The sequence below is a fragment of the Notamacropus eugenii genome, chromosome 3, assembly GCF_028372415.1.
Source record: "Notamacropus eugenii isolate mMacEug1 chromosome 3, mMacEug1.pri_v2, whole genome shotgun sequence".
Classification (NCBI taxonomy): domain Eukaryota; kingdom Metazoa; phylum Chordata; class Mammalia; order Diprotodontia; family Macropodidae; genus Notamacropus; species Notamacropus eugenii.
Window position 1 is genome coordinate 344,479,178 of NC_092874.1, and position 13,083 is coordinate 344,492,260.

The window sequence follows — 13,083 nt, forward strand, 5'->3', positions numbered from 1 at the left end:
AGGCCAAGCCAAGACAATAAAAATGACAGTTCTACCTAAGTTGATTTACTTATTTAGTGCCATACCAATAAAACTATCACAAAATTATTTTCTAGAGCTAGAAAAAATAATAGTAAAATTCAGAAAAGCAAAAGGTCCAGAATTGCCGGGGAACTAATGAAAAGAAAAGCTTGGCAAGATGGCCTAGCTCTACCAGACCTCAAATTGCATTATAAGGCAACAATTATCAAAACCACTTGATACTGGCTAAGAAACAGAAAGGTAAAAAAAGTGGAATATGCTAGGTACTCAAGACACAGCAGGCAGTGAATATAGTAGTCTACTGTGGAGAGAAAGGAAAAAAAATCTAAGATGTATGGTAGTGATTGTGGAACCCTGAAAATAAATTTTAAAAAAAGAACTTGAGGTATCAAGGTTAAGGATTTATATACATACAGACACACACACACACACACACACACACACACACACACACACACACATATATATATGTATATATATATATACATATATATATATGGGGGGGTATGTTTATACACATATATGCATTGCATTATGTATGCATGTATATATGTACGCATATATATATATATATATTATATGTACATACATACATACATTTACATTCCTCAATTTAATTCCATGAACATTTGTTAACCATCTTCTCTGTGCTAGGCATGGTGCTAGAAACTAAGGGTAAAAAAAATAAAATTATCCTTCCTTGCAAGGATGTTGCAATACTTAGATAAGTTGATATATAGGGAAATGTAGACAATATATAGTCACAAAGTATTCTAGGTAGGGAGAAGAGCTAACACTTTTAGAGACCAGGAAAAACCTCCTGAAGGAGAAAAACACTTGAACTGATTCTTTAATGGAGCGAGGGATTCCAAGAGGCAGAAGTGAAGGGAGCGAACATTCCAAGCACTGAGGATAGAGATGCAAGATGGAGTGCTACGTAAGAAGAAGAAGTAGGCCGATTTTGCTAAAACATACAGTACATGAAGGGGAGGAATTTGAAATGAGTCTGGAAAGAAAAATTGGAATCACATCAATTCAGAGGCCATAATACAGAAACTATTTTCTCCAGAGTGCTGAGCAAAATTAAATATGATTTGATTTCAGTACTAATATTTAACTCCAAGCATGTCCTATATAACATGATAACCATTGAGATATTACTTTTAAAAACTGACCTCAAAGTTTCACAATTACAATATAATAGTAATGCCCATCATTATTCAAGGTAACCTGCATGTGGGGCTACTTGTCACACATGGTCCATTACCAGAATCAAGATGTCTAGGATGATGTGTCACAACATAAAGCAGAAAAGATTATGTCTTGCTTTTATCCCAAACCCTGCTTTTTGAAATTTTGTTTCTGATAGGATAATACATTTAGCAACAGTTCACAGCCAAGCTGTCGAGATAGATATGGCTTTGGGGTTGATGTTTAGAAAAAGCAAGAGGGTTAGTTGCTAAATGCTATGTACCCGTCAGTGACATAAGTATTTTTCTGTGTCAGCGATGCTAATGGAGCACTGCACTGTGCTTTGTGAGTGTAGGTAGTGACTTAAATCATAAATGATGCTTGTCATTTTGAGTTACTTTGTCTGCCCTAGCATTCCACAGCAGTGCTCAACCCTCGGTCTCCTGAAATTCCCTCTTGACTTGAAGTGCATATGTGGTTTTACAGTTCTAAACAGTTGTGTAGGCCACGTGAAAGAAACAGATCTCCATTTTGCAAGAAGCAGTTGACATGATTTAAACAAAACAACAAAAATATCCTGTGAGTATTCTTTGACCATACTACAGAAAAGCTAAATGAAATCCATTCCAATTTAGTGATATTTTAAGTTTATAAGGAATTTTCATCATCCCTCTTACAGAACTTTTGGCCCAAACAAGATTCATTATTGATCAAAGAGGGTATATTAGATATATAACTAGGATAGGGGAATATCATTAATAATAATAGTAATAACAATGACTAGCATTTATTTAACTCTTTAAGGATTACAAAATGCTTTGCAAATATCTCATTTGATTCTCATAACTTTGGGAGATAGGTGCTATTATTATCACCATCTTTCAGGTGAGGAAATTAACGCAGATAGACTGTTTTGTTCAGAGGCATACATTTGTGAGTTATTTGAAGGAGGGGGACATAGGTTAACTTGGGAAAGCATCAATTTTATAATGAAAATACATGGGATTTGGGAATCAGAAGACCTGAGTTCAAATTCCCACTTATTACTTGTATGACCATGGGCCACTCACTTAATGTCTAGGAATTTCATTTTCCTCTTCTTTCCAAACAATTTCACTATCTACTTCACTCTCTCCACATAGGGTATCACACCCTTACCTGCTGGTACTCTGCCCAAAGGGAATGTAAATTTTAATCTCTGAACTTTTTTGGTTTGGGTTTTTTCTCTTAAATACCAGCCTTAACCCCAAAGCACTCTAGTCCCAGACCAAGCCCTATTTGGTCACTATTTGGGGCCTTGATTGTTGCAGAATGAATGCAAATAATAACTGTTTCTGGCCAGAAACTCTGAGGATCTTTCTCTCCAAGATCTATTTTTTTTAAAGAGGTCATTCTTTGCCTCATTTTTTTTTTATTAATCCTTAATCACTAAATGGACATTCTTTCAAAGTGCAACCTATTAAAGACCTTACCTTGGAAAGACCAAGGTCCTCCATTGCATCCTGAACCATAACCAGTTGTCCTGATCCATATCTGGCAACTACACTCAGATGGCTCAGGAGGAAAAAGTGAGACTTGTGACTGCACAGCCTTCCCTCACTTAAATCCAATTCACTTGCATATCGTGGCATGAGTGAATGAAGGACAAAACAGCAGCGGCAATCTACTTCGCTATAATATCACTATCTTTCCAACAATAATTGTAATATCTACCTCACAAGATCATTAATGGAACTAATTTTAATTCAGTAAACATTGCCTACAATATGCAAAACACCATAATATCATTTTTTGCATATTCAATGGAGAGCTGTCATTGAAATCAGGAAAACCAGGGTTCCAGTCTTACCTCTGACACACACTGGCTATGTGATCCTGAGCAAATCATGTAACCTCTCTGTTCTAGGCAAATCTCTAATATTATAAGTTGCAAAGAAGGTCCCAAACTTTTAGTAGGGGGAGTTTACTCTTAAGAGAGTTCCTTGTATAAATATAATGACAGATCGAATCCCTCTCTGCTCCTTGCCACATGTATAAAGCATTGTGCTAGAAAATTGAATTACAAAAACAAAAAAAAAAGAAGAAAAGAAAAACAGCCCCTGCCTTCAAAAGATTAGTTTTGCAACATGCAAACAAATTAAACCAAGCCTAGAAGTTCTTTGGGGTAATAGGTAAAAAATTTGGTGAACAGAAAAACAGTACTCCTTGTTTGTCTACCACACTCACGGGGGTGGCACCTTTCGTTTACCAATTCCTTTCAGGCATGACTTTTGTTAACATTAGCTCCAAAGGGATTCCCTTAAACCTATTGTGAGAGACTCAAAGTCATCTACCTCTAGGTGAAGTGAATCCACCCCTCTTTCCTTTCCTCTAACACAGGCTATTTAGTACAACTTGATTTATTTAACTTTTGGACTGAATTCCACCAGTCCTTCTCTTTGCTTTGAGGAATTTAAAAAAATATGAATCAATAAAACTCTTTTGTTTATCTCAAGTTCCCAGTTGGTATTTCCAGTAATTGGGCAGATAATCTATCTCTGTCTTTCTGGCAAGTATATATTGCACTGTGAAACATATTGCTCCTCCTTTCATTATTCTTTATCAGGCTCTCCTCCCTGCTGTATTTAGACCCTCTCCTCAAGGGCACATACTCAAAATCAGTATTGCTACAAATGACCTTGGGATCCTAGAGAAACTAATTTCTTTAAAGCAAATAGAAAAACAGAAGGAAAACAAAACCTTTAATACATGAGTATTAAGGATGCAGTGAAAATGAGGAGATATTTTGATATTACTAGCTTTCTTCCTCGTTACAGGGACAGCTTGGTAAATGTTCTATAGTTAAGCTACAGCTACCTTTTTATCTCAGTACTGTTTCTTCTGCCACATTAAGGTTGCAGGATAGGGAACAGCAGAAGCCAGTATAACCTCTCTTCCTCATCTCTTTACCAGAAATTTCTGAAGTCATCACCTCTTGTTCTCTTCCCCCTATCCATATCCTTTGGCGTGGAAAAAGCTAAGTGCTGGGGTCAATAGACAAGTATCACATGTATTTGGAAGAAGGGTGAATCTGGGGAGCAGATAATGAGTTCTGTTTTTGTCATGTTAAGCTTGAGATATCTTTGGAATATCCATTATGAAATGAACAATAGAAATCTGTTGATGTGGGATTGGATGTCAGGAAAAAGAATAGGGTTGGCTATGTAGATCTATGAATCATCCACATAGAGATAAAAATGAGGACATGAGAGTTGTCCATAAGAACACTGAGTGAGAGAGAATAGAAATAAAATACAAAAGTACCCATGACTCAGCCTTTGGGAACAGTCACAGCTTGGCATAAATGATGATCCAGCAAAGGAGACTAATAAGGAACAGTCAGACAGGTAGGAAGAGACCCATGAAAGGACAGAATAAAGCCTATGAAAGAAAAGATGGTGCATCAGTAAGCACCCCAAAATACACAGGGGGGCCTGCTGTCACAGATTCTTATATATGCATTCATAAAAGAAAAGGCAACTTTTGAGGGGTTAACAATCTCTTAAATCAAGCACATACATCATTCCTTTAAATCAAGTATATATATCATTCACCTAGTTCATGGGAGTCAACACCCTGAACTTCAGAGAAAATACAGAGAAATCAAAGATCAACAGAAATGGCTTCCTCTATCTGACCATAGTCAATACATATATCACAAATCAACAGACAGGTTCAACTGTCTTATGGTTATCAGGAGGGAAGCATCAACATCTGGTTTTTCAAAGCCAGGGGGCTTCTTAGCAGTCTCCCAGAGTCTCTCATCTGACACACAAAGCTTCTTCTAAAAACTAAGCCCCCAAATAAAACCGCACCTCAGAAGTTTTATACACTTTTTAGAGCCAAAGGGCATCACATTCCTTGAGAACCAATGCTTCATTAAGAAAAAGTGTGGACCTTCCTACAAATCTTCCCAGGTCCAACAATGGGTGAGAAAGATCCTCCTTTATCATATTATTCAGAGGCATTATATTTCTTGGTATAAACAAAAGCAGTAAAAGATCCTACCTTGCTTGTCCTCATAGGTGGTTAGTCAGGGCAGCTAACTGGTGCAATGGATAGAGCACCAGTGCAGGAGTCAAGAGAATCTGAGTTCAAATCTCACCTCAGACACTTGACACTCACTAGCTGTGTGACCTTGGGCAAGTCACTTAACCCCAATTGCCTCATCCTGGGTCATCTCCATTCACCCAGATGAATATCTGATCACTGGATTCAGATGACTCTGGAGGAGAAGTGAGGCTGGTGACCTGCACAGCCCTCCCTCACTCAAAACAAAGTCAGGTGCAAGTCATGTCATCATTTCTCTGATGGCATGGTCTTCTACAGCAACAAAGGACGAACACACACACAGGTGGTTAGTCACTAGAATCAAATGCTTCAGAGAGGGCAAGAAGCAAGAGGACTAAGAAAAAATAATACCTGGCTAATATATAGATCATTGGCAATTTTGGAAAAAGCAAGGTTTTTGTATATTATATTGCTTTTTGTAATAAAAAAATCCTAAACACCAAAAATAAAAGAGCACTTCCGTATATAAAGTAGAACAGGAAAAAAATGATTTATTGTACATGAAACCACATATTTCTATTATATACAGCTTGCATTTTAAAGGCATATAGCAAACTATCTTATTTTCAAAGCTGTTTCCTACTTTTGTTTTCTCCTACTGTGTGCAACTGCTTTTAAATATTTGCAAAACAAATCCACACATTGGTCATATCCAAAAATGTATACCTTACCTTGAGTATATCACTTCTCTCCCAGGAAGTGGGTTGCTAGTTTCATCATCAGTCTTATGGAGTGGTAGTTAGTCATTTCACTGATAAAAGTTCTTAAGTATTTCATAAATTTTTTTTCATTATAATGCTATTATTGTATAAATTGTTCTTCTTCTGCTTACTTGCTTCCTTCTGTAAACCTTCCCAGGTTTTTTGAAATTTTCCTTTTTTTGTTCTTGTCAATAATATTTAGTTTCATTAATATATTACAATTTCTTCAACCATTCCCCAATTGATAAGCAGCCCATTTCTTTATGAAGCTTTTATGCACACCCTGGATCTGTTCTGAAAAAGTGTCAGCCCCAACTGATAAATATGTACACTCCTTTCTATTTTTAATTCTGTGACCCCCCCTGGGAATACTTGCTCCTAAAATACCAGGGAAAAGACCAGTGCTGATATAAGAATAAAATAACACTTCTCCTACTAGTAGGTGCTTAACAAATCCTTGTTAAAAGGAACTTTTCTAAAATTCGATAGGAGATCGATGGTAATTTTGGAGAGAGTTGTTTAAATTGAATGATGAGGTCATAGATCATATTGCAAAAGGTTTAAAACAGAATGAAAAGAGAGGAAGTGGAAGCAATTAGTGTAAAGGACTTTTTTTTCTAGGAGTTCAGAAAGGAAGGTAAAGAGTGATTTCTAGAGAGCATGGCAAAATCTAGTGGGAATTTTGCAAGGATGTAGATAATGAACATATTTGTAGGTAGCAGAAAAGGAACCAGTAGTTAGAGTTTGCAGGTTAGAGAGAGAGTAGAAATAATCCTGGAGGTAATCTGCTAGAGAAGATGGATAGTGATGGGATCAAAGGTACGTGTACAGGGGTTGGCCTTTACAAGAGGGTCATCTTTCATGTGAAATTGGAGTGAAAGAGGATATATAGAGGGAAGATATCAGAAGGACATGAGATTAAGAAAATGGAACAAGAGGCAGTTCTCAACAAATGGTCTCAATTTTTGGTGAAGTAGATGGCGAAATGAAGGTATCCTAAGGGTCTTGATGAAATACAAGAAGGTTTAGAATAGTGAGTATAGTGAATAGGATAGGGAATCAATTAGGGAAAATTAAGATTTCCTAGTTACAGTGAGGACATAGTTGAGATAATATAGCATAAATATATATGTGTGTGTGTGTATGTATGTGCGTATATATGTATGTATAGTGTATATTTGAAATGCTCTCATTTAGCTTAGCTTTATGACTTCCTCCTGGTCTGTTCAGCAGTAGTTAAGTAAGAATAAAGATGATAAATGATGGAAGTGATCCATGCTTAGGATTTGGCATGGCAGGATCAATGATAAGACAAGGGCCTCCTGTCTCTCAAAGACCAGTTAGTCTCCTCCAACTGCGAATATTTCCCTCCTGACCAGGTTTCCAGGCTCCCTTGGGTACTTTTATTTGCTTCTATCTACTGTAAACTTGGCCAGTGGAAACCCTACAAGAAGTATATTTTCTTCTGCCAAAATGTCAAATCTTGAGAAATGGTTTGAAAAGTGTAATGGAACTTCAGTGGTTTGCATATGGTTGTAATGGTTTCTTGTCCCTTTTTACTTTCTCCATCCAGAAGATATCCCTGGCTACCATTCCCGAAATCCAGCTTTCTGCTCCCTTGATCCAGATCTACCCTACTCCCCACTCAGTCCTATTCCAGCCAGATTTGCTATGCAAGTGTATCATCCTATCCAGACCCTGATGGGTACTATCTACTGACTTCCAAGATATTCTCCTTTCTTTCTCAATGAATTCAGTGCCTGACTCACGGTATCTATCTCTTCCTCAATTCCTGCCATTAAGCAAAGAAACTTCAGTATAGGTATTAATGTTCTCTCAAATATCCTAAACTTCCCAATTCCTCAACTTGCTCAGTTCCCATAACCTACTCCTCCAACTCCACTTCAGTCACGCGCAAAGATGATCATACGCTTTATCTTGTAATTGCATACAAATGTTCTGTTTCTGTCTGTGTTCATGAACTTTGAAATTCATTTCTCTGATAATATTATTTTATCACTATGATGGGGACCTGGAAGGAAAATGTACAGATCTCTCATTCCACCACATTTTACAGACAGCCTGATGATTGTAGAATTGTCTCTCCTCAATCTGTTTTACAAATCAGTTGGTATTTATAAATTATGCTTTTTTCCCAAGTATCAGGAGCAACCTACTCCAGTTAAATTATAGAGTCACTCGATAACCATATGATGAACTCCTTGGCTTAATATATATTATGCTTCACTTGATATTGATAATCAGAGGATCATTTGAACAACATCTCTGTGGCTCCATCTATCCAGGCCCCTCGCATATATGGAAGATATTTTGTTTGATGAGCTTTTAAGGTTGCTCCACTGAATCAAATGTAGAATCAAGAAATAATGCATAAAATAGTGTTTTCTGTGAGGTGATCTCTTTTCCCTTCATAAGGACACAGAGGGCTCAAATCTGCTAATCAGGAATCTCACATCTGCCAAGACTGTATCATCTCACCTTCCCAAGTACTCGTTACCACTAAGAATCAGGACTGTACATCTCTCTAAGAAGTTACACAGATAGGAAATATCCACAATTACCTCGTCCTACAACTCACTGTGCCTATATACCCAACACTCAAAACTCCCTCACTCTAATTCTATAATCAGTATAGTGGGTCAAAACTTGGAAACCAAAAATGCACTTCAAATTGCCTAGGGATCTGTACCAAAAGATACTCATATCTAGATACTATCTCTTTAACTCTCCTTGCTAACTACTTATCTTGACAACAAAATTTTCTTCATTTCTGCGTTGCTGTGTCTGGAAGAGAGAATTAAAATCTCTGCTGCCACACAATCATTCAATCAAATGACATTAACTTTCTGTGCTCTGCACAATCAAATGACACTCTATACTTCATCAAAAAAAAAAAAAAATCAAGGACAATTTTGAACACACCTGCTGCACCAATTACCAGAATCATGAGACACTTCCTTCACTCCATCATAGCCCAGGGGGTTAATTCACAACTACAGGCAGTTGAGCTCCTTCATCAAGTCAAAATACTCTAAATCACCCAATTAATTTATTTCTCTGAAGATTTGGTCTGCTATATAAAGTCATCCTTCAAAGCATAACTGCTTCCTTCTTACATTATCATCCAAGATACTTTCAATGTGTTCATAGATTATAAAGGGTACAAATATATAAAGATTATATGAAAGCAAGAAAGCCAATGTTTGGTTAGGTAGTTACTGATGTGTTTTCAGTTATTTTTTTAAACATTTTTTTTAAAACAAAATACCTTTGTTAGTATAACTGACTACTTAGAGGCCCATATTCTTTTGACCTAGGTACATACATACATACATACATACATACATACATACATACATACATATATATGTATATATATGATCTTGGAAATGGATAGAGGAAGCATTAAATATTGAGCATCAAACAATTCTGCTGAATGCTTGGCCAGCTGAATGAACGACCTTGAATAAAAATATAATTTTGGTTGAAAGATAAGTATTTAATAAAAACCACTAAGTGCATGGAGATCACTCTTATGAAGAGCAGAACCCTCAGAAGATTACCCACTACTTCAATTCTGACAAGTCACACGATCTACCCATGTTCCTTCTTATTATGCCTGTTCCACTGTTCTTCTTCCTTAAAGGTTAGTATGATACTATATCTTTTGCATTTCAAGTTCTGTTCTAAATCTAAAGATCAATTTTTCCCATTTTCCAAAGAAAAGAAGGCTAGGTCGTATAGTAGGTAAACCACTGAACTTGTAATCAGGAAGACTACAGTTTAAATCCAACTGCAGATATTTATTAGCTGTGTGACCCTGGATAAGTTATTTAGTTGCTATTTACCTCATTACTTCACAGGATTTTTGTGAAGGTCAAATGAGATAACAATTGCCCACAATGTCTGGTACATAATAACACTACATAAATGTTATCTTTTGCTATTACTTCCCTCCTGGATCACTGCTTTGTCATGATGGATGGGCTTATATAACTGAATGAAATATGAGCTATGTTGTGCATGGTTACCCAAGACAGACAGGTCATAGTAAAAAGTTCTGGCCAAAGGTGATTCACTGGAGAAGAAAATAGGAAACTACTTTTGTATATTTGCCAGGAAAACTTCATGGACAGTATTAAAACACTAAAAGATATGATGTCGGATGATAAATTCTTCAGGTAGGAAGGGCCTGGTGTGTTGTGGTCTATGGAATAACCAAGAGTCAGATACAACTAAATGACTGGACCACAATAAACTGTTATTATTAATAACCTGTAAAAAATAGCATGTTTTCTTCCCAATTCCATCAACATAACTTTTTGGAGGACTCTCCTGCTGCCTGAAGCCAAGAGGGAGAGAAGTAGTTCAAAATGCCCTTTCACTACCAAAAGATAGAAAATAATTTGATTTCAGCTGTTGATTACAAACTTGTTAAAGATAGCTAAATAGGTTGACTCCTATCACCAACCATGCTCTTTTATACACTTTTACAATTTTTCTTTCCTTGTTATATTTTTGAAATCTATCCCTAAGTACCTCTAAAATTATTTTGCCTCCAGCATAGATTCCTTCTGTATATTTTGTCAGGCTTAGGTGAATTCATTTACTTAAATGTGATTTTCATTTTCTCATACGGCTATTGGAGACTGAGATCCAAATGTGGACATGCCACTATCACTTATGATACTAAAAGATAATCATGAATACATTACTAGAGCTCTTCCATTTTACATATATTTGTTATATCTCTTCCCTTTTATTGCCCTCCAAAATGCTTTGTGAATAAATTTGTATTTTAAACCAACATTACCTTTGGTTGTCATGGCTTTCTGTGGCAAAAAGATTGTTGTTTTTTTTCATTGAGACTGTTTCTATAACTTTTGATTTCCTGTACTGGCAAGCAAAATAGAATCTTCTGCTCTTTTTGTTTTAGTATAATCAAATGCCTCTGATTGAATCTTGCCTTTATCAATCAAGAGTCTTTACTATGATTAAAGTGCAGAAACTAGAGTTTCTTTAACTAGAAACAGTATATTTGTATAGTTAATGTGATTAAAGATCTTTCCCACCAATTAATAGGCCTGCTCGTTAAGGGGAGTTTAATTAAGGGAGATTTATAGGAGCATTCACACTTTTTGTTAATGAGACAATGGTTCTCAATGGTTGGCATGCCCTCTACATAAAAAAACAAAAACAAAAACAAAAAAAAAACAAAAAATACTCTGAGTATGAAGTTTTACTTTGGGGCTTACTGGAAGTGTTTGTCTGGCCAGACGAGGACTCTGGGAAGCCACTAAGGAGCCCCCTGGCCTTGAGAACCCAGATGTTGGTACTTCCCTCTCTGGTAATTATGGTCAGACATTTGGACCTGTCTGTTGATAGTAAGGCAGAGGAAACCCATGTCTGCTGATCTTTGATTTCTCTGTATTTTCTTTGAAGTTTAGGGTGTTGACTCCTCTGAACTAGGTGAATGATATATGTGCTTGGTTAAAGGAATGATACATGTGCTTAATTAAAGTGATTGTTAACTGTCAAAAATTGCCTTTCCTGGCTTTCGGCTTTTCTCCCAAGCTCGGTGCCAGGATCTGCTACTTCAGTCACATCCCAGAAACAATATGGCGAAGGTCGGAGTCAACGGATTTGGCCATATTGGGAGCCTGGTGACTAGGGCTGCATTCACCTCAGGTGGAGTAGACATCGTGGCCATCAATGACCTCTTCATTGACCTCAACTACATGGTTTATATGTTTCAATATGACTCCACCCATGGCAAGTTCAAGGGCACTGTCAAGGCTGAGAATGGGAAGCTGGTGATCAATGGAAAAGCCATTACCATCTTCCAGGAGAGGGATCACACCAATATCAAATGGGGAGATGCTGGAGCCGAGTATGTTGTAGAGTCCACTGGAGTCTTTAGCACCATGGAAAAGGCTGGGGCTCACTTGAAGGGTGGAGCCAAGAGGGTCATCATCTCTGCCCCTTCTGCTGATGCCCCAATGTTCGTGATGGGAGTGAACCATGAGAAATATGATAATTCCCTTAAGATTGTCAGTAATGCTTCCTGCACTACCAACTGCTTGGCTCCCTTGGCCAAGGTCATTCATGACAACTTTGGCATTGTGGAAAGACTCATGACTACAGTCCATGCCATTACTGCTACCCAGAAGACAGTAGATGGCCCCTCTGGTAAGCTGTGGCGTGATGGGTGTGGTGCTGCCCAAAACATCATCCCTGCTTCCACTGGTGCTGCTAAGGCTGTAGGCAAGGTCATACCTGAGCTGAATGGGAAGCTCACAGGCATGGCCTTCCACGTTCCTACTCCCAATGTATCTGTTGTGGATCTGACCTGCCGCCTGGAGAAACCTGCCAAATATGATGATATCAAGAAAGTGGTGAAGCAGGCATCAGAGGGACCCTTGAAGGGCATCTTGGGCTACACAGAGGACCAGGTTGTGTCCTGTGACTTTAACAGCAACACCCACTCTTCCACCTTTGATGCTGGCGCTGGTATAGCCCTCAATGACCACTTTGTCAAGCTCATTTCTTGGTATGACAATGAGTATGGTTACAGCAACCATGTAGTGGACCTCATGGTCTACATGGCCTCCAAGGAGTAAAGTGGAAAGCCATGGATCTTCATCCCCAGTCAAAAAAGGAGTTCCACCACTGGGGAGCCTACACTCCTAACTTATGTTCCTCTACTGGGGATACCCTGTCCCATTCACATCCTTGTCCCAATACACCCCTGTAGTAGGGGGGAGAAGCTTAGAGTCCTGTATTGTGTACCATCAATAAAGTCACCACATTCAGTGCAAAAAAAAAATTGCCTTTCCTTTTATGAATGCAAATCTAAGAACCTGTGGTAGCAGCCCCCCTTGTGTATGTTGGGGTGCTCACTGATACACTTCCTCTTTGCAGCAATTATATTGTATAAATTAAACTTCCCCCAAAATGAGAATAATCAATATTTACTTTTATCCACTATCCATTTTAAAAGTCAACAGCATCGTTAAATAATTTAGGTTGGAAGTGTTAT

The 13,083-nt window shown here is 37.6% G+C and overlaps 1 protein-coding gene across 1 annotated transcript; it reads left to right on the forward strand.

Moving 5' to 3' along the window:
• The first annotated feature begins 11,647 nt into the window (after positions 1-11,647).
• On the forward strand, positions 11,648-12,715 carry LOC140496846 (glyceraldehyde-3-phosphate dehydrogenase-like). The gene has a single exon (XM_072597146.1). It carries the CDS (start codon positions 11,663-11,665, stop codon positions 12,662-12,664), a length of 1,002 nt encoding a protein of 333 aa, XP_072453247.1. The 5' UTR covers positions 11,648-11,662; the 3' UTR covers positions 12,665-12,715.
• Positions 12,716-13,083: the final 368 nt, after the last annotated feature.